The 23,533-nt window shown below is 36.5% G+C and overlaps 1 protein-coding gene across 1 annotated transcript in view; it reads right to left on the bottom strand.

Moving 5' to 3' along the window:
- The window catches only part of LOC149290215 (unconventional myosin-XVIIIb-like), a 219,670-nt gene that overhangs the window by 33,884 nt on the left and 162,253 nt on the right, over positions 1-23,533 (bottom strand). The window contains exon 39 of the mRNA XM_089489442.1: positions 20,646-20,831. Within this exon, the coding sequence (XP_089345568.1) occupies positions 20,646-20,831 (186 nt within the window). The remainder of the gene's footprint in view (positions 1-20,645; positions 20,832-23,533) is intronic.

Here is a 23,533-nt window from a genome sequence, read left to right as displayed (position 1 = left end):
TATAGCTTACCAGAAATCCCAAAGTACTGTTTAAGCCTCCAGGAACTACAAACACATCACTGTTTACCTAATGTTCTGAGTCTTACATTCTCATAAAATGGGAATTACATTCCCCCCAATGTTTCAAGGTCCCTACCAAAGTCTCAAACCAATGACTAAAGTCATAGGTAAGGGTGATTAGACAAATGGATGGGACTATAGACAAACATAGGAGTGGACTTCATGGGGATAAAATGTATCTACTTTGAATTGCTTCCCATAGCTCCCATTAAATGGTTCTATATGTATACTAGCTTACTGTGAAGTGCTTCTTTTAAGCACATGGAAGCAAGAAATTCCAGTGTGGAACTGTTAAGTCATCAGGGTATCTACAGGCACCAATGTTTAAGATCTGAATCAATCATTAATGCACAGAATGAGAATATTTCACTATTGTTAGGTTATGTGACAGGGTGAAAGATGTAAGCAGGAGATTGGAAAGGGCAGTTTATCCCAGTGACTAATGGGTTAACTGCTGATCCCATTAACACAGGTGCCCCAGGTTTAAATCTGCACTGTGAGATAAATGCAGGGTGGATGAGACAGCCTCTCTCTCGGACTGAAAACAGCCCACTGCATTTTGTCTACATCTTGGAAGGAACAGGGACCAACAAGGTGGGCTGGTAGGAGAGACTACTCTTGAGAATCTGTTTGATGTATATTCTGTTTTATTTTATACTGGGAACCAGCTTAGCTGGCCAGTTCTTTGTTAGCCAGGGAAGACTGGTGTATAGTAAGTCTCCTAAATAGGAGTAGGTTTTTCTTTGTGTGTTTGATTGATTTGGTGCAATAAAAGCCTGGAAACATATTGGGTCTCCTACTGTCCCCGCTGCACTAGAAGTGTCCTAGCAGGTACCTTACTACAGTATGTAATTATATTGTTATATATACAGGAAATCAGACACTGTTTACCACCCTTGAAACCACCTTTTCTATCGTTTTGATAGAAATGAATCTTGAATTTGCACTTAAAAGCAAATTGAACAGGTTAAGCCATTTCCTTCACTATATACAATTTAAAGAATATATCTCTGAAGTAATGCGTTTTCACTCTTTGGACAGCAAGTAATGTATTTACAAATTCCTGTGTAAGACGTAATAAAAGTGGAAAAGCATGTCTAATGTAGATAAAAAAAGATGAAGGAATGAGGTCAGTCAACAAAAGCAAAGGACCTAAGAGATGTGGGTCACAAATACAATTGTTAGGATAAACGTAACTCCTCCACTTAAAGGAGCTCTTTCATACAACTCTGAAACAGAACAAAGATGTTTTAAAAGCATATTTAAGATAAGTCAGAAACTGTACCATGATGGGTCGTTGTCATTTCTACCGCAATAATGGAAGGTGTTTGTCCATCTCTAGAGACATCAAGAAGAAAAGCTCATCCAGAAAAAAAAAGCAAGACTTAACAGTTCCCAGAAAGGCTGGTTAAAATACAGCTTCCCATAGCTCCCATTAAAATGGTGTTATATATATATACTAGCTTACCGTGCTTTCATGTAGTTATATAGAACTTTCATGTAGTTATATAGAATTCCATTATGGTTACAGGACTGACAGATCAGTTGAAAAAGAAGCGATCATTATGGGTATGGGAATTAGGGAATTAAAAAAAATAGCATTTAAATTAATCACGTGGTGTATTTATAGCACAGTGATATGGCTCCATGTTTCAATGGCTTCATTATTATTTTTTTTGAACCCTGGTGATACTGATTGAACCCCCTGAACACATGCCCCCCCCCATATATAGAGATCTCAGCACCAAGGACAAGTACTAGAACGGCTGCTTCCAGGTTATAATTTTCACAATTGGAAAGAGCGAAACCGGGTTTTTTTTGCCTTCTTTTGGATCAATAGCAACAAATTAACAGATATAGGAAAGGCTGAACTTGATGGGCGCATGTCTTTTTTCAGCCTATATAACTATGTAACTATGTAACAATACATTTGCTTCTAGAGGAGAACTACAAGGAAATCCACTCCTAATTGGACAATTAATGATTCTATATTATTTAGAGAAGCTAGGATGTTATGGTTTATTTAATTATTTTTTTTGTTCTCACTTTTATGTAACTTGAGTACCATACACATAGTACAAATCGCTGATGTAGCTCCAGAAATTTTTTATTATATTGACCATTTCTTTCCCTGAAAACAGTGGATAAAAATATTTTTAGAATCCTTTGAAAACCTCAACTACGATTGAGCTAAGATTTTAAGAGTGTGATGTGAGGCTATTTGCAAAGAGTTGTTCTAAAAACTCACATCTACAGCAAAATGTACCCTTCGCATTTAATATGATTCAAGTTGCCACCTGTAAAATTGCCATGTCGGTGGTGACAGGGTGAGAGATGATTTGTGGCACATGCAGTGACAGCCCTGGGTGCCATAGCCAACAGACTGTCAAAATAAATAATGCAAACCCAGTTTCTGTGGGGTAAGCAGGGCCAAAGAGAATATCAAGAAAGTTCACATAGGAACAATATTCACTCATAACCTTGAAACCAAGATTTGAGTAAAAAATTTAAACAATCTAGCAGAAATAATGATCAATGTGGATTGAGTGACATATTTTGGAATGGTTACTATGCCATTAAGCCTGCTTTCTGGATAGGAGCCACAGAAGTGAAATCATGTTATACGGCATTATATAGTAGTATATAATATAACCTTATTCTAATATGTTAAAGCAGAATATCATGACGTATGTTCCAAACATATGTATTAATTGCTCTTATTTTAGGAACAAAAAAAACAAACTACAGGACAATACACTAAGTAAATGTTCAGTTGCATATTCTGATCTAGGCCAACTAGAGACAGTTTCCCATTGGGCAACCAAGACACCAGGTGTCCCACCACTCAATGGCTGGTTGGGACGGTCATAGATCTGTAAGGTCTGTAATCAGCTCACTTGCACTAGGAATGTCTATGTCGAGCTAGCAAAAGTCTCAGTGGTATCTTTATTCCCCATGTTCTTACAAGGCGGAGCAATGGAAAAAAACATAATGGCCTAGCAGAAACGCAATGCAAGAAGACATTATCAAGGAAAAAAGATACTATTCGACTGGGTGAGACCAAGGGCAGTGTCCCATGAATACACCATTTCCCATAGCTAGCTGGGGATTAGAAGCTGAAATCAGGAACCCTGAAGTTAGAAATATGTGATACCCCCAGGACCTTTGGCCAAAAACAAATTAATTATACTTCAGTAGGAAAAAACATTGGTCCCTATTCCATACCTACCAACAGTCTTTGGCTCTCACATGGACCACCAACTTTTCATCTTAGCTCTATATCCATTCCTTATGACTTCACTTAACCTTATGTATACACAGATGGGCACTGTGCGGGCAGGCTATGACAACAGATCCATAGGGGCTAAATGATAGTTTTAGTATATGTATCTATTGGATAGATGTCACAGTGCAGTCACGTATGTTATCTAAGGAGGTTTATGCTCTGACAGCTACACCTTGTCCTATGGGGGTGTATGAAGCAGTCCAGATAAATACTCAAGTTAATGTGTTACAAAGTTTTGGAATCACCCTGTGTTTTGTGACAGCACACGGTTAATATTCATTGCTTACTTAATGCAGCACATCATGTCTGCATTTAGGTTCTCTGTAACACGCCAAGAAATATTTTCAGCACATACTCATTTTTTTATTTGCTTCTGCAGTCAATATTCCAGACAATAGCTAGAGGGTGATATCCGCAGTTTGACAGGCATCTAGGTTTTTTGCCTACACAGAGTAAAATGAAAACATCAAATATTGGAAAATTCGAGTTACTTTTGCAAATGTTGATTTAGCTTCTGTGTTCTGCTACATCACGGGTGTCATTGCTTATTAAGAAGGACCAGTTGTATATATTGTTCTCCTACAGAACCATCCAACAAACGTTTTAGATTTTTGGTATATACTTCAACAAGGGAATCTGTCACTTTCCACAGATAATACATTTTATGGTTGAGTACAATAAATAAATGTAAACTCTTCGGCACACAGGATACGTTCACTGAGATTTAACGTATGCAGTATAATAGGTGAAAAAAGACAGTGATGAGTGTAAATATATAAGTATCAGTGTAAATTACTTTGTTGTCATAAACTTAGATCAATCTATATGTTATAAAAAAAGAGATGTAGGTCCAGACTTCTCCTGGGACCTCTACTATAGAAGAATGCATATTAAAGTACTTTAATATGTATTATTCCAACAAAGAAAACACATACCTGACACAGAATTTGCAGCCATTCTCCAAAATCTTTTTTCTTTCGCCATAGCGAAAATAACTTGCCACTGATTGGCTGTCAGTGCCCCCAATGGAATAAATGGGAGCATGTTCTTATCACTGATTGAAAGTTTAAGCCGCCAATCAGTGGCAGGAAAGTAGAGGTCCCTCTAAAATCAATCAAAAGACTTTACACATGCGTATTGGGGTCTAAACCTCTGCACACAGCGTTCAGCAGAGCCAGCGTTGGAGCTGACTGGAGGTGAGTACATCATTTGGTTGAATGCATCTCTTGCAGGGCATTTGGCTGGGAGGTGGGGGAAATAAGCATAATTTTCAAGCTTTCATGCATGTTCGCATACAAAATGGACCATGCACCTTCCATATACATTAAAGTGCATATTATGGCTGGAGTGTACATTAAATGTCAACTATTAAAGGTGAATGATGGAGAAAGCTCTTAACATTAGAGGACAGAAGGCTCCATGATTAACAAAGAAAATACTTATTTTACAGTAAGATCAGCCTCAAGGAGGTATTTGTTACAAAACAAAGTTTAGATAGATTGAGAGAATAGGTAAAAATAGATGTCTTACTCCAGAGACTTTTTTGAATTTTGGTACAGATAAATTTAGTTCACACAATACGAGTAAGTTTAATCTCTGTAAAGTAATGTAAAATAATTATGTTCAATAACTTTTACCATGCAAATATTTAATTACTTCCAAAATTAGCTGTGGATGCATGCTAAATGAATCCGACATGTCCCTTTCAGCTCAGCTTGAACATAGATGCCTAGTAAAAGGAGACAATGCCTCAAATAAAAATAATAAAAAATATCATAATTTGTAAATAATTTAAAAGGCAGAAAACCAATTGGAAAATATTAAACAATGGAACCCATCTGCACATGCACATTGATTTTGTAATTATATCTCACATACTAAACAAAATCAAGACTATAACATTGAATGAAATATTCTTGACTGCAATTATACAAATCCAACTAGTAATTTCAAATAAGCTCCTTGTTTTTGATACAGAAGCAAACAACAAAAACTAATGCCAAGTCACTGGAAATGAAAGGTGCAATTACAATCTCAGTCTGAAAAATGTTATTTTAATTGAATGTGAAATGTGCATTCTACTTATTAAGCACTAATTAAACTGGTCTTTTGTAATCTGTCTTTTGAATGTAGGTTATTGCTGGATACAGTGACATAGCCAAGGGCTGAAAATTAGATGGATATTATAACAAAAAAGACCATTTATCACTTTCTTTTGGCTGCAACACTTGAATGCGACAGAAAATTCCAAAACATGGATTTCAAGATGATGATTGTGAAGCTCTGGACCTTTTTTTCATGTACACCAACAGAAATAATACCGCAAAGCTGTATTACTGTTACAGTAATGTTAAGAGATGTATGTTGGTCAATAAAAAAAATATTTTCTTCTGAGTGAGAGAGCGAAAGGAGAATTGCAAAGAGATGGTTTATCGTGTGCCTGATCAACTTCCTATAATATCAACAGCACTCATCATATTTTGGCATTAGGGCAACCAATTATGAAGCAGATCAAGGTACAGGCTGCGGTAAAGTCCATATCATTAGTTTTATGAATAATATATTGAGGCGCTACACCGGAGGCAGAATGGTAAAATCATTTAAAGAGACATTTTGGGACTCTGGAGAGACATATGCGGTTCTCCTCAATCCATATTTTAATTATTTTTCCTAGGTTTTAGTCTCTAGGGTTCCAGGCTCAAAATACATTAGAATATCTGTGTGTGTAGAATACTCCAACAAGCGGATAAACTTGCAACATTTTGTATTGCTTAAAGAGGGAATAGTAAATATAATTTCAAATGACCATTTTAGTTTAACATGTTACATATCTTTCTTAAACAGAGCAATCCAGTTCCCTTAAATTAAACAGTAAACACGTAGCAGGACCTCCAGTTCCAATACATATTATGCCAAGCTTTTAGGGAGTAGTGGGACAGGGTGCTATAAAATATACAGAAAAAATTCTAAGAAAATTATACTGACTGCAAAAACAGGAGAGTCCTATTGCCAGTCAGTGACAGGACTGGTCCCTGTCCATGGTGCTGAATCCATCTTGAATAATGCAAGTTACATAAAGTACATACAACACAAACCATTCAGGCATCATGCTATTACTTTGATTTGGTTTTCAAAGACTCCCTATATTCCATAGTTCTGATAAATAACCAAAATTTAAAGACCCCAGAGTATAAGACACGGAGGGCCAAGTCTTAAAAAACTAATACAACATGTGAGTAGGTATGGGGTATTTTACGGTGTAGAACATGATACAGTATAATTATGTGTGAAATGCCACAAGGGATACTACTACTATAATGTAATTCACGCAAAAGAGTTGTAAAGGTATATGTGCACTAAAGTATGTGACATCACACACAATGGCATGGGTCACACCTCATGTTATAATGTGAAGTGAAGTGTGGACCACACATGGCCAGGATCCCCATTGAGCAGACTAGCATGTGCCTACAGTGCCAGGTTTTAGAGGGGATGTGAAAGGCAAATAATGGAGCTTAACTGCTGCACCAAAACTTATGTTTAGGCCCAAACTCTCCCCACTTTTACATTCCTTTCATTGTAAGACTATACTTCTTCTACAAAACCTATATATACACACTATAGTAAAATGAGATGTAGCCTACACACTATGGTGTATTGAGATGTGAAGCACCAACTATATTGGCTCAAGTGATGCGTCTCAAAAATCCAGTGTACTTCAACATAGGCCATGTCATTAAGCGAGAGGTTGTACGGGCATGGGAAATATGCTTTTAGTGAGATGTAATCAAAGGACGTATGGAATACGTATTGATATTGATGATATTTTGTGAATTTTGGCATACACAATAATGGAATGGAAGGTTGGGGAAACACAGCATACAATTTAATAAGATGTGATTCACGCAAACTACTGATTCATAGCATGCTAGGCATTTAAAGCCATTTTGCTTTTGTTCTTTTTACTTATTTGTTTCTATAAAGAGAAGAACAAAGCTGTGAGATAAAAATAGTATCTTTTGTAGTGACGTCCATAACTAGAGATTTGTCTTAATTGGAGTTGCGGTTTCATTTCTCTCTCATACTTGTGAGTATTTTTTTATTTCTAGATTCTTGTTTCGTATGGGTCAAGCCAGCTTTGCATCAACCTTTTATTATACCCTGAAGGCTTATGAGATGGGCTATAATTATATAACAAGAGAGCACAGCTGCCTTCACATCCACACATCCCAGTTTCATTGGTTTTCATTAAGATAAATGGTTTGCTTGTAGCTGAAGGAAACGCTTATTCTATTACTATAGCTCATGGCATATTTTAAACCATCGTATGTTGGATTACTGATCTAATTTCGTCCTATTTGATTGGATAGGTTCATTTTAACTCTTTTGTGGCTCTAGGGTTCTGACACGCATTGCTTATGTAGAGTTATGCTGGCTGCATTTTCAAAAATAAAAATGTAAAATATTTCAAGAAGGGACAGGTTTTAATCATTCTGTTAATAGAATGTTATGTAATCAATAGGGTTTAAAAATTGACTTTGAATCGTTAACCCATTAAGTTGTCATGATAGATATGGGGACATCGACACATGTAAAGTTACCGATATCAAATTGTTAAAGCTGATATGGCAACTGTGTGTTAAAATCAAGAGCAAACAATAGAGACGCTAAAATATTTTCTGAGGATTGTAAGGTAAGAAAATGAGCATACTTATAAACAAATAAACATGGTATATATGTCTACATGTTTGTCTTAACAATATGGCAGAGAAGGGATCTTATACAAAACAAGAGAGAACTTTAGCAGTTGCCCCCCATAAAAATATAATCTGTGCAGCTGATTAGTAGCATATCCGATAAAACAGAAAATTATTGAATAAATGTAAAACACTATACCACCCACAGATCAATTGAAAACTGCACTCAGAAGGCAAGCATTTTCAAGCAAACAAAGCTAAATATATTCTTTCCTTCATCATCAAAGATTATTTTAGTCTTATGAATAAATGTATGAAAAATATAAATGAATAAATATATGAAGAATGGATCGTAACGAGGAAAATACTATGATTATTATTTCATATTTCATAGTTCTGTAAGCATAGTTCAGTAAGAAGCCTTTTTTAATATCCACACAAGGAACGCTGGCACATTATATATATATATATATATATATATATATATATATATATATATATATATATTTACACACACTGTGCCATATGCAGAATGCACAATATTTTATGTTAAGCTATTTTTTTTTTTTAAATACCTATAAATACCTATATTTTTTTTTGCCAATCATCACCTACTTATTTTCTGCTAAGACCCTCTTACACAGTCCTTTGAATATAAGTAGAGTAAATTCAGCATTTGGTACTGTTGAAAATTAGATATACTAGGCCTTGACCAGGTTTTGCTTATTACCTAACATACAGTGTGTTCTCACATGCTCAAGGTGCCTGATCTTGGCAATGAGTCCCCTAAACTTTCAGTTTCCTTGTAGGGTTGAAATTTGTCACCTACATTATTCAAGAATTTGATGACAGACAGAGAATGGTGGAGAGTCCCAAGCTGCATAAAGAGTATTTCCCTTTGATACGGAGGAGTATGAATTTCTTCTGCTTTGACTATTTTGAATATAGGCCATTTCCCTGAATTTAACTTCTTATATCAGGAATGCAGCCTATAATTTGAATAAAACATATTTATTGCTTATGGCCTTTTGACAAAGCTACAACTAGCACTGGACACATCATGATAAAATATATATTTTTTTTATGGAGGTGTTTTTGTTCTTAAAACATCTAACAAGTATTTGCGTTAGCAAAGTCAGTTTATTGACAGTAGACTGTAAACAAATCCCTGAGGTTCAGACCAAACATTTTAGCATTTAATAAAATGTGCGCAGTGTTACTGGATCATGTTGTTTCGCTTTGCAAGGTGTTCCGTGTTAACATCTTGTAATACGATTTGTGCTGCAGACTGTACACACACATAACTCAGATCATGTTATTGATTTGTTAGATGACAGCTATCTGCCTCCGTTCTGAAGACCGCTAACCTTAGGATGTCTCTTATTGGTAATTAATCAATTAGCTTTGTGGATCACTTAGCATTTCATCATGACACTATTTGGGAAAAAAGAAATGCCCAATGAAGCTTTTGTTATAAATTTAAATAATAATTTTATTTAAAGAGACAAAAATTGAGGATAGTAAGAATAGAAGAACGACAATGGAAAAACCACAAAGCAGCACGGATTATTGTCTTGAACAATGGCCTCTGTTCTATGCAAGAATGTAATGTGCACAGTTGCATGACATTCCATGACATTGCCAGGAGTCATTCTGCCTGTAAGAGGATCCGTACACTCACTTTGCGTCTCAAAACTGCTGAAATGCTGAAATTAAATTATTTTTTTTCAATTCATGACCTGATTTAGCTTCAAGACAATTACACAGCAATTGAGTAGAATATCCCAGCAACCCATGCAACTGTCACACTCATCAAGACCACATTCAGTAAACTTACCGATTTGCTCAAAGGTATAGAACCCAACAAATTTACATTTGCCAAATAGCCCATACCCACTTACGAGTGACCCCCCACTCAGAAACCATATTTGTTGTTTTTATCTTTATGGCATCACATTTTTTATGTACTTAGCAGATACGTTTAGTGGTGCAATTATGGAGATCCGTACCTCTAAAGGAAGAGATCTGTCATCTGACCCTACTAGAGGCTGTGTTCCAGCTAACTCAGTATATAAGTTTTACACGAGATCCCACTCTAAGAGTGCCGCCTTAGGCCTAGGTAGACCACTTGGTTCAGTGGAGTTTCTTAATTTACTCACCATTTTGAGTAACCAGTGCACTTTAAGCTGCAAAAAAAAAGGAATTGCCCATCCACCCCTTTTGCAACCTCTGTGTATATGAGGTACTGGTATATTACGTTAAGTGATTGCGATATGTGCAACACAATTTTGCTGCATATCTTCTGGAACTAATTCACACGACCCCTGCTAATCTCTAATCACGTCATCTGATGTATATTGGAGCAGGCTTGTTTCTATATATGGTGCAGACTCAGCTAGTCATGGGACATAAATTGAATTGCTCTCGGATTACATAAACCCTTTTTTCTTTCTTATTTTATCTGAAAAATATTGATTTCCCAAGATGCTTGCGAGAACCAGGATTACATTATTCCATGATCAGAATTGATGCCTTATTTTCATTATTAAAACCATACAGACTCTATCTATGAGTTTGGCAGGTAAAAATAAGATAAGGGAACAGTGTCAAATAGGGTGCAGGCAGTAGATAGCTGTCAACTTTCAGCCCATATGGCAAGCTCAGCCAAGTGACCGATTGATGCCGGAGAGTTGGTACCTTCGGTCATGCAAAGCCAAGTGTCCCCCATAACTAACACACATACAAACACTTACACACAGATTCACCTACTGTAACACACAGACACACTTAATCAATTAGCCCACACCTTAAGCCTGTCAATGGGGCATGTGTAAGCTGCCTTGATACTAACTCAGAGTCACATAACATGGTGGTGGGACTTCCTGTTTATCAGAATCATCCTAAAATAAATTACAAGATGTGCACAAGGATTATTTTTTAAAATATCTGTAACTCAAGCACACATATGTAAGAAAGCTACCAGACAACGTGAACTAAATGGGCTGCTGCTTAAGTTGTAGCTATGCAGTTGTTGAGAAAATTTACACATTTGGGCTGTGGCCTGAATAATTCACAAGGACATTAGTGACCATCTGGGGCAGTTTATATTTCAGGCTCCACTAGGCTTAAAAATAATTAAAAAAATTAAATAGGTTAAAAAAATAAAAAATAAAAGATTAAATAAAAAATGTAGGTAGGTATTGGCTGGGACTGTTTGGAAAATGTTCAAAAGGGTGGACTACAGCCGAAACATTTATAAATTACTGTGAATCTCTTCCCTTTTTTACATGAAAACTGGCATTCTATGGTCATGCCCGGTCTGCCATGTGGAGAATCATTTTCTGGTGACTGTATCTGCAGAATAATTTATGTATGTATGATGTTTGTTTTTTTTTAAGGCTGGAACCCAGTAGTGGGAAATATTAGCATATTCTTCCCAAAACTCTAGGTTGTAAATGAATCCAACCTGAATTGTTTTGTAGTTGATCCTTGCTTGTTTGTTATATGGAAAACCAGAATATCATATCCCTATGCTCTCCCTCCTTAGGGCACACTGTAAAGATACTACAGAGTAGAGCCCTGCGTGGGACTGCTTTTTTAATCCCGCTCCTGCTGATTTTTTGCCCAATCCCGCCCGCTCCCGCAATGTGGGTGTTCCACTCCCACCCACTCCCGCCACATTTGTGGCCAATCCCGCCCGCTCCCACCACATTTGTGGCCAATCAAGCCCACCTCCTTACCCGAATGGCAGATTTCCCGCAAGGCTGCCCTGGAGTTGCTCCCTCACAGCGTCTCTTCTCTTGCTCCGCCCAGGAACAAGGCAGAGTCACGGGAAGTAACGTCACATCACATGACTCCGTTTTGTTCCTGGGCGGAGCAAGAGAGGAGACACTGTAAGGGAGTAGCGAGAAGGCAGCCTTGCGGGACTGCGCAGGATTACCGGGACCCGCAGGTACAGTGCCTGACCGCCCGCAACCCCAGCAAGAGCGCCTGTGCCCGCAAGTTTTTTGGCGGGTTCCGCAGGACCCGCCTCCCAATGCAGTCCTCTACTACAGAGGTCTGTGGTATAAATGGCCCAGTTTAGAGAGAGATCTCCAACCAGCCCAGCTACAATGTACTAGCGAGGCCAGTTTCCCGGTGCAGCAATCGGCCCTAGTAAAGCAGCAACCTCCCCCCACCCAGGTTAGAACAATTATATTCAACAGATACTGGACCTTAGGCCTTATTTTTTTGAAAAAGTAATGTTTGTACTAGACATGCACAGACACAGGTTACACATTTTTTTTGTGGGCCAGCTATCTTTAAACCACCATTGTCTATAATCATTTTAGCTGTGTACAACTAAGGTACATAATTGAATTTTTTTTTGCCGTAAATAGGTTATATCCTGCAGTATATGGATTTCTAGGAAAAAAGTTTCTTGTCTATTTATATATATAAACTAGTTTTGTAGCAGGAGCAAGTGCTTTGTGATACGGCACCTGTTATTTACAAAAACCAGAACATAATAATGTAGATAACAAATAAAAATGCATTAAAAACAGTATAAAGACATCACAGCCTGATTGATATTCAAGTGCACCCGAGTAAGTGTAATAAATTGGTACCCCCACTGTCTTTTCCACTTTTCCATTAATACTATAATGGGGGATCACAATTATTCTGCACAGGCCGTTAATGCTTTCAACAGTCAGTAACAATACCACCACCTTTACAACAGCAGCACTACACAGTAAGCCAGATGTTTTGTCATTTTAAAATGAGTAAAGGGCAGTTTTAAGTGTTGCTCTTAACTTTTAGAATATCAGGATAAACAGTGAATTTCACTAAGTTATTTTATCAAAAAGGAAAATTTAACAGAGACAGATGAAATTGAAGTTGGTGTGCACCAAAGCATGACCAGCACTGGGTGAAAAGAAAGGGCATATATATATTGTTTATCCTCAACAATTTCATGCTATTTGAACTGTTTTATGCAAGATGGTGCAGCGTGGGAGACTTTAGTTTATATGTATACCTGGGAGCCACAGTCCCAGGGTGAAGAGCTGCTGGGACTCTCAGGGTCATGCCCAATCCCCGCCTAGGTGGTGCCACTTTCCTGCCCATTCTCTGCCCACTGGAGTCTGTCTAGTGCTAGTATCACCCTTATGTACAGCTAGCCCTATCCAGCGATTGCAGACATACTTTAAAAAGAGGCAAATCTCCAGGTAGCTCTTCCTAGGTCACATAACTGTTAACATTAACCTCTTTAAAGGTGCTGTTCCACTAAGACAAAATATTAATTGCACTCTCTAGCATCTTCAAAAATAAGCATGAGTTGACATTTTATCTTTTCCCTGAAGGTTTAGTCACATTAAAGAAGGACATAAATGTTTCCGTTTCAGTATTTTCTGTTTGATTAGAGTTAGGGCTTGATATGGACTTTCTACCAATTTAGGTTTCATCAACAGCCAAGATGAAGTAAACAATTTGATAAACCAAACAATGCCAAAGACAAAATGCCTTAATGGATACACGTAGTTGAGATGGGTGTCAAAAACACACTTTGTTTAGGGCTCCAAAAGCAAATTGGCTCATTGCAAAGATGTCTCAGAGCTTTGAGCCCCATCCATGCCATTCTACTCACATGTTCTGAGAATGCTCCACTCAACTGTTCAGTGAAGGCCTCATAGATTATTTTGTAAGTCATGTACATAGTCTTTGTTCACACTGATTTAGCAGGAAAAAAAACCCCTTATGGCTTGAGATCTGTCCCTTGCATTATTCAAGTGAACAATTACTCCAAACTTGCTAAATGAAACCCAAAGCCAACACAATAAACTCTAATCAAAGCCAATTGTTAATTGGAAAACATGACACGGTTATCTATATTCTCAGCAAACTGTTCTTGAGGATGTGTGATACAAAAAATTCTTACATTACAGAGTACTTACTAGGTACTAGGCTGAGCAGCAGAGTCCAATGGGTGCCAGGGCATGGGTAGATTTTTTATTACAATAGCTTTCACCTCCAGGCAGCGCTGCTGACCAGCTCACTCTATTCAAAAACCGTATACAACACTTACTATGGATTGTTTTAACAAAAAGTAGCGTAACCTTTTTATGGTGTTTCCATTTAGGCTTTTTAACATGCTTTAAGTAATCTTGAATTTGCTGGTTTGATAACACTACTTATTTAAGCCTTCAAAATTAAACCATTACCATATTTTTAAAACTGAATATGAGAGAGCTGGGAATACATATAAAATGTTCCATAAGTCTTTATTATTGCGTTGATGACCATTGATGTAGTAGTTATAAGTGCTCCAGGATAATGTGATCAGACGACTAAAATCTCAGAGAACAAAAAGGTCACAATGTTTTAGAGGGCAGAAGATATAAGTTCATTATAAAAACTTCAATTTTCTATGAGTCATGCAGCTAAATTATATTCTACTCATGTGTCCAGCTGAGAGCTACTGTTCTAAGCTCAGATGCATTACTTTCTTGATTAAATGAATAAAATACAATTGGAGACCTATTCGTAATAGTGCTATATTTTAACTACAAGAATGATCTCCCTACTCATGTCTTTTTATAGTGTGGACAGTATTTATAAAGCTGCGTAAAGAAGAAATATACCCACTATGTTATTTTAACACTTTTAATGCCTACATAAAACAGGCTGAGGAATTTCAACACAACAAATTTGAATTGTTCTATGCCCTATGGAACAGTGCCCAAATCATGTCCCACTGAGTAGTATATTATTCTATCTATATAATAATAGTTATATGTATATACAGTATATATATATATATATATATATATATGTGCAGTACCGCACAAACGTTTTAGGCAGGTGTGGAGGAAAGCTGTAAAGTTAGAATGCTTTAAAAAATAGACATGTTAATAGTTTATTTTATCATTTAACAAAATGCAAATTGAGTGGATAAAACAAAAAAATCTAAATTAAATCAATATTTGGTGTGACCACCTTTTGTCTTCAAAACAATAACAATTCTTCTAAGTACACTTGCACGCGTTTTTTTTTGTTTTTTTAAAGGAACTTGGCATGTAGGTTTTTCCAAACATCTTGGAGAACTAACAATAACAGGAAACAGGCCCAGCAGAATAAGTGATAATTTCTGGGTAGAAAAATGTGGTACAGCAAACTCAATATGCAAACTCTTTTTTATTTTGGCCTTGGGAAAGTAATGACTCTCACTTTATACTCGGCATGTCATTAATTGGCTTTAGCATGTCTTTTAAACATGCTTTGTAAACCTCAAAGAGAAAAAAACAACTACAGTGTATTCCTCCTGATGCATTTTAATCCTTTTATAAGACCAACATTTTATAAGTAGGATAATTCAAAAAGAAACTAGAATCTTGCTTGTTTTGATATCAGTTCTTCTTTTGGATGTCATCGGTAAACAGAATGTTTTGGAGTGATACGCAGACACTAGAGACCCCATAACCCCCAAAAAATAATGAATTCAATCAACCTTGTTCTCTTTTTTATTTTCAGACGTAGCTTGTGTCCTACAGAATATACTGTATACTTTTTGTTTAGATGAACATTACTTTGCTTGGTGACAAGTTGTCATATATCAGTACAACATACAGTGCAAAATGTAACATTCCAACAGATTAAAATATGTTTTTTTTCCATATGTATAGGACACCTGACATAAACATTATATATTATTTAATGTCCATCCACTTGACTGAATCAACCTTTCATTTGGATTAAATGTGCGCTGATCTAAGGGTAGTATAGACATGGTAGTAGCCACAGAGCCAAGTAGACAACTCAAGAATATAAGCTCTCTTGCATAGGCTTCTTATTTCTTTGTAAAGACAATCAGTATAATGTTTTTCATTGTTTTCTTGTATTTTCATTAGAAACAAGACCCATATATGTCAACTGGTTCATGAAGCAAACATAGCCCCACATTTCCAAAGCTAAATGAAAAACGCTATAATATGCCTGCTAATCCAATTGCCCAGAGGGTCAAATAAAATATTTGGATTATATGAGGAGGCTATAGGACATGAGCAACAGCAGAAACCATCGAACTGTGAAACATAACTTGTTTGTGTGCTTCAGGGCCAAATCTCAAGTTGATTAGTTGCTTCTGTCTCAAACAGAGAAAGGATAAAACATGCAGCGCTGGACAAAATTATGAGCCATTCAGAATATCCAAGAGGCGTCCTATAAATATAGTGTTGTAGAATATATGGTACCTCTGAGAATGCTATGCCTTCCAGGCTATATATTTTGAGAGTGGAGGAGAGAGAGAAGTGGCTGACACACGGAAAGCTCTGAAATCAGTTTTTAACATTAAATGCAGACATGGCTTTTGTTCACAGGAATCATGGTTGACATGTATGTTCTTGTTTGTATCAGCGAGTAATTCTTGCTTCTATATTTATGGTCTGCATATAGACAATAAATTAAAGAGACAGACCTGTCAAAAATTGGACAATCTAAACGTACTGTTTAAAAAAAGAAGTCCACCACCCACATCCCAGTGCCCTGCAGTGAGGTTTTATGATAAAAGGTTTTTTAGGGCTGCTAACCCCCTCCACTTAGCTAACTGCAAAGGACTGAGGACAGCAAGGGCCTTTACCGAACCCATAAAATAAAAAAGGACTCTCAGCAACAATATAAATATAGATTTCTTGGTGCTGCTGGAATTATAATAACTACAGAATCCAGTGACACGTCAAAAACACATTCAGAGTGTGAATTTCTGCTCATATGAGTCTCTCAGGTACCTGTCCATCAGAAATATCAGGGGGGGAGCTATCAGATAAGAAAGGAAGCACAATTTCTCAGAAATAATACTTCAATTTCACTTATTTAGGCACAATGGAACAAGTTTGTTTCTCTGGAGACATGATGTATTGACCTATTTAGAAGGCTTGCATTTACTGCAATAAATTACCCATGACATGATTTTTCCATTCAACATCCACAAGAAATTCCATTTATGGATACTCAGCGGGTCACCTATAGAAATTTATATTGTGATTTTTGTCCCACTCCTACAGTGTTGCAGGATAATCAGTTGCCAGAGTGTTCTAGATAACTCTTGACAACAACTTGACAGACATGTTTGAGTTGAAAATAATAACAATGTTAAGAAACGTGAAGACATATGATGTTAGGTCTGGTTTATAATGCCATGAAAAACTGGCATACTCTAGTTACAAATTCAGTAAACTACCTGTTATCGAAGTGAATTGTAACATAGTATGCAATTAACACAGTCTTAATAGCAGTCCCAGGGCATAGGGGCACGCTAGAACCATAAACCGTTTTTAGATGTATTACCTTCCCCCATATCCCAATCGACTTTTATGGGAGGGATTCTTCATGTAACACGAAGATAATCTAGTGTAAGGTTTAATAGAAGTTATTAGTGACATCCTGTGAATTCTGGCTGTGTCATGAATACAAAATGAATCATTGAAGACTTTGAACTGTAACGGGTGTACATGTTATCATATTGTTTTAGTGTGCGCGCCTGCATATATTGATTTGAGAAACGAGACGTTTTTTAAGTACCACTATGTGACCCTTATACTGTTTATTAAAGTCTGTATTCTCGATTAATGTACAGACACACAGGGATGGTGAAAAAAAAAATCAATAACACCTTCTAAATATGCGATGCTGCCTGTATATGCTAAAGAATTCATATCTGTTAATATATAGAGGTAGAGTAACTAGAATAATTCAATCCCTGTCTTGGTATTTATGAATGTAATTATTTTTTTCCCCCTTTAAAATAAGAGAAAATGTCCGAAGTCCAGGAGGATATTTTGTGATTTGTTCCTTCATAGGCATCCTTAGCAGATTTTTTTTTTTTTATTTTCACTTGAAAAATTCCATAAAAACAGCATAGAAACGTTTAGGCATTTTGTCATTTAAGTCTCTATAATACAACACCTACTTTTGCGTCACATGACATTTCAAAAATATGAACCAAACAAAATTTTACTTGATTAAATAAAGATTTATAGGAAATGGGAATTTAACAGTACTCAGTAATGAAGCACGAAGTGCAGGACTTCCATTAAGGATTTGTTAGAATCCTGTGCCAAAGCCAAAATGAGACACAGTAGAGTGCCCAATCTTCATTTTCCTGTAGTCTCAAATCGAGGTATGACCCCTTTCCTTTCATTCCCGACCAAACGGCCAGCAGGATCCTTTTGGCCCCTGCTGGAGAAATCACTGATGTTTGGGAGGCAAAAGACCAGTCCATCTGCCCTACCAAAAACAGTCTTCAAGGGTCCAACTCTACTGTGGCATTTTGAGTGCACACAAACAGAAATGATACTCTGTTGGGATCTCTGAGTGTCCCTCCACAAATACTACACTCACAACTGTACAGCTGCAGAGGGGATGAAAAAAGAGAAGTTTCTCCCTCTGCAAAAATAGATATTAACAGAATAGTTGTAACATTATTTTTAAAAAATTAAAAATAAAAATTAATGACATTCATGTCACCATAAGAGGTACTATCTAGTTATGAGATAATTACCCTGTGGTCTGTAAACACCCCAAATTAATATCCTATCAAAATAATAAAATGGAAAACGTATAAAGAAATAAAAAAGGTAGACAAATGTCCCTTCTACTAGAAATCTAAAAAACCTTTTTGCAAAGCAACATTAAAAGGATTGTTTGGCTCACCATATATATCTTAAAACCTATGTATGTGGACTCGAGGAATGGTGTTGAATATAAAGCCATACCTGTCCTTGAAAGAAACAATATAAGATTTGTGTGGGTAGAGAAAACATGAAAAAAGGGAACCAACATGGCAAAAAAGCTTTGGGCACTGAGGTGTGCAAAAACCCTGGCCATGAATGACAGTGGGTTCCGATAACCAAAATTACAATAACAATAAGCAAGAAGCTGATTTATGATTTTTTTTTACTTTCAAGTGTTTACTAAAAAAAGAAACTAAAAAATAACACCCATTACTTTCTTCTAGTATGTTTCTGTAATTAAACACAGTTTATCACCTCATCCAGTTTACCAGTTTATCATGAATACGGCTTGCCTTGTGTAATATCTGCTATTCTATGACTGGATTAATGAGAAACTCCTCTGCTATAGCATCTGCTGAACTGTGTAAGTACAGTTCCCACTATTCCGAGTGCTAACCCAAGAGATTTGGTTTATGAGCTAATACCAGCATCCAGTGTTTAATACACTGACCTGACAGCGATCAGTTATTACAAGGAATAGTCTTCCAAATCGAGGTAATAAAAAGAACTCAGATTGAGTTAAGGTCACCGCTTTTCACTTGTGGAAATGTGAACAAGGTTTTTTCATGGAATGCCAATCACTGTGGTGGTTAACACCGCAATTTCTGCAACCGGGTAGAGTTCACTGCAAAGCGTGACATTGTTTCTTCATTACTACCTCAAGCCTCTAAAATTAGATTTTTAACCTCCAGGGGAATGGATCAACTATAACCACCTTTTTTCTACACAAACCACATAGGAAGCATTCTCTCTTATGTACACTCACAATAAATTCATTTTGTTATACATGCACATTTATGCACATAATATTCACTTCAGTTTCCAGATTCCAAATTAAAATGGGTTAAACGAGATGACTACGTGGAATATGAGTAAAATAGGAAAATATATTCAAGGCCTGTGCAAATGACTTTTTTGGAATCTGTTAATATAAAACTTTCCAGATGACACAGCTTAGCTTTTATTGCTAGAGGAAAGTTTATATTCAAAATAGTATTTTTTTTTTTTATGGTAAAGAAAGGTAATATGTAAAAAGCAGGGTTTCTTGTAAAATGTTATATTGTTAACTATGCTACATAAGACTTATAAAATGTCTGATGATTAAATACATTGTCAGTAATGCTGTTCCATATTAGCTTAAGCATATCTGAAATTCCCTTCCTTTATTTTGTAAAGCATAATCCTGACCATTGATGACATGAAGGTTAAGATGTTGAGCAGTGGCGCCCAAATCCATTTCTCATTTATTCATGGCAGACCACGATTCTAAGGAAACCAGTCCATGGGCACGGACAGGTCAATAAACAGTCCCCTCATGGCGATTCAACAATCATGTTCAAACAATCATCTCATTAATTGTGGTAAATTGGTTTCTTTGAGGGCCTATCTATCATGTAGGATTAAAGGAGAAAAACAAGCATTACAAGGGTTGCCGATTGTAACCTTGCATCTACAATCCTAAATGTAAGAGAAAAATAAAATGTCATTTTACTGTTGGTATAGTTTAGTTTTAGCCAAATCTGAAGTTTAATTATTGCTATTTTTTTGTGAATTTACCGTCGCCGTTCATCGTGATGAAACATAATTCATATTTTTAACACTAGCATTCGGTTTGCTTTTTTTACCAGAAGGTTATTATAAACTAACTTTATACAAATGTTTAAAAAGGGCAGATTTTTCAGTGAAATAACAATGCACGCAAAAACATTGTTTTGTTACTTTTCAAAAGCACTGTATCTGTGGTAAACTTTGATAGCATGAATGAGTTCCCTTGGTTTCATTATAATGGTCATGACTTTAAAATACTCCATGCTGTTGTGCACATATTGCGCTTACCAACTCCATGCGTCTACGACATGCTTCCATCTCCCTCTGCAACAGTTCATTCATTTCCGCCTTCATCTCTTCCATGCGCAGCTGATAATACTTGGCATTTTCCTTCTCTCGAGCCTCAGAATCTGCTGCCTTCTCCAGCTCCTCTCCCATTTTTATCACGCTGTCCCTCAAGCGTAAAATCAGCACCTAGACAGTTTGACACAACAATTTAATAATTCCTAGGGTCTAATGTTTTAGAAATGCTTTACAACCACTTTGTTGTTTATGGACATAGTTTGGAAATTAGCAGAGCAGTAACGTGAGAAGAGATCCATAATTACAACCTGATAATACATGGATTCTTTTCTTTTCACTAAATATAGATAAAGAAAAGTATTCCCTTAGCCTTTACGTGAGTAAGCTGTTCTCACACCTTATGAGGTTAAAGTTTCGGTGGAGGAAACATGGAAAAGGCTCCAGCGTTCTGTGCTGCACTACTAGTTGTAGATTAGAATAGGGTGGAAAATGGAGCAATTATGGGAGAGGTCACTAAGTATGGGGAGAATAATTGTGGAAAGAGTGCTTTAGGCTTAAATTTGGGGTTACAGCTTGAAAGATAATCTAAAAAGGGGAATATTGAAAGTGAGCTGTAATTGTCCAATATGGTAGTGTGGCCCAGAGCGGCTCAGTTAGGGATGGAGTGGCAAGGGGATGAGTTGCCACCTGGTTCTGATTTAAAGATTTTTAGTCATCATCACAATTTTTTTTTCAATTTGTTCTACATTATATCTAAAATTGTAGGCAGTTCTCTCCATGTTCCTTGAATTGGTTTTCTATGCAGTTTCTTCTATTTAATGTGTATTGTGCAATAATTGTTATGCTTCGAGTGTCTTGGGTCATTTTATTACTAGGCCACTTGGTGGGGGTTGTTTTACACCTTCAGAACAGTGGGCCCAATTCAACCTTCCATAATGACCTTCCTGTATAATTGTTCCTCGGGACAAAGCTCCTCAATCCAGCCTTGATTGTAAAGGGTTACATAATTGTTTTTTTTACATTTAGTTTGGTTGCTATAATGCACACTTTGCTACAAATGTATTTATTCAAGACTTCCAGCAATAGAGACTGACAGACTGCACTAAACATATAAAGGTTTTAAAAATAACCCTTTACAATCAAGGCTGGATTGAGGAGGATACAGGAAGGTCACCTCCTCTGGATACATACACGCATATTTATATATATTTTTGTATCAAGTGGATCTGGACTCAATTTTACAGCTAATTTAGCTTAACTGAACTTCACTGTCTACCCAGTTGTTTACTTTGATCTGTTTTGATTACAATGATTGAAAATAGCATTTGTTTTAGAGAGAATGTTTAGTTACAGTATGCTCAATAAATGTGCATACAAGTGGTTAGTGCATTTTACCGGTACTTCACTGTGTTTGTTAGGAGTTGGATCACTGACTAGTGAATAACAACTTAACATTTGTTCTTTTTAGAGTCTAGAGTCATCAATTTGGGCCCAATATCCTCAGTCCAAATCACATGGTCAGAATTCACACTAAGTGCAAAGTATTATGAAAGAACACATTAGTTTGATCTAGGCATCACATAAGAGTGGTATCAATCGTTGTCTATTGACTACATTGTTTCTTCCTTTTGTACAGACTCATTCAACCCTTTGAGTGCCAGAGGAATGGTCAATTTACTTTTCAGGTATATTCTAGTCCCATTTAAATAATCAAACCCCTTATATTGTCATTTTTACTGGCTGAGCTCCTCTTTATCTGTACAATCTTTCTTAATACCACTTGACCAACCAGTTTTTACTACTTAACCCCAATTCTATTAATTCCACTGGCTTTTAAACACCTGCATAAGTTTTATATATATATAACTCATATAATGATTATCTCCAAACCTGTCTGTCTACCTGACGCACAGTTGTGAAGTAAAATGTACCAAGCAGGATTCATTTTGATCATCACTTATCATATAGTAAGATTACAAAGAGCACAATCTTTACCCTGCAAGAAAAAGCTGCAGCCTTCAAAATTACATCTCACTTCCCCCTCATTCATGATACTCTTTGACAGTTTTCCACTGACATTATACACTGCTCAGTCCGCGCCTCATGAACAATTTTTGAATCTCTGTGTTTCTCAAAGTTTGTCTTACATTAGGAAACTATTTTAAAAGTTTGGGTATACATATTTATGAAATACTAAATTCTTATAAATAAAAATAAGCAGGTCAAAGAAAAGAAAGCACAAATTTATCTGCAGTTTCAGGAAATCAATATATCACATAATCCTTTACATTTACATGTCATCACTACAGAAAGTGCACCGGTCCAAGCTATTTAACAAAGTCCACAAAGAGAATCTCATAGAGAATCACTAAATGAATGCCTTGGGTACCCTATTAGATGTACTTGGATAAATGTGATATTTACATTTCTTTATTAATCAAGGTGGTGATTTTTATTAAAACCTAGTGGAATAATGTCCTGTACCAGCTCAGCCCTGCTTCTCAGACACATTAAAGACAGAAAGATAATGTCATGTCAGGAGAGTCCATAGAAAGATTCCTCCATGGGAAGGGATTGGTGAGAATTCTTGGGTTTGCTCACATGGTTTTGAACTGCAAACATCCTCCTTGTTACAGGAATTCCCTGTTAAACTTTACTAAGTCAATTTCCATACAGCGTATAACACTATTATAGAACCTCTGTAAACTAAGGTAGGAAGACAGGCTAAAAACCAAAATGGATTGCATGGACCTCTGGGAGGCTGGAAATACCATTTTGACATTTTGGTTTTGGGTGAGATCAGTTAATCAGTTAGCACAACATATTTTCTGGTTGCAAAGGTCTATGTAAAAGGACTGCTTCTCAGCCAGATT

This window comes from Sceloporus occidentalis, unplaced genomic scaffold (genome assembly GCF_023333645.1).
Source record: "Sceloporus occidentalis isolate IW3139 unplaced genomic scaffold, rSceOcc1.0.p SCAF_40, whole genome shotgun sequence".
Lineage (NCBI taxonomy): Eukaryota > Metazoa > Chordata > Lepidosauria > Squamata > Phrynosomatidae > Sceloporus > Sceloporus occidentalis.
Note: the sequence above shows the minus strand (reverse complement) of the source record. Positions and strands in the feature narration are given on the sequence as shown.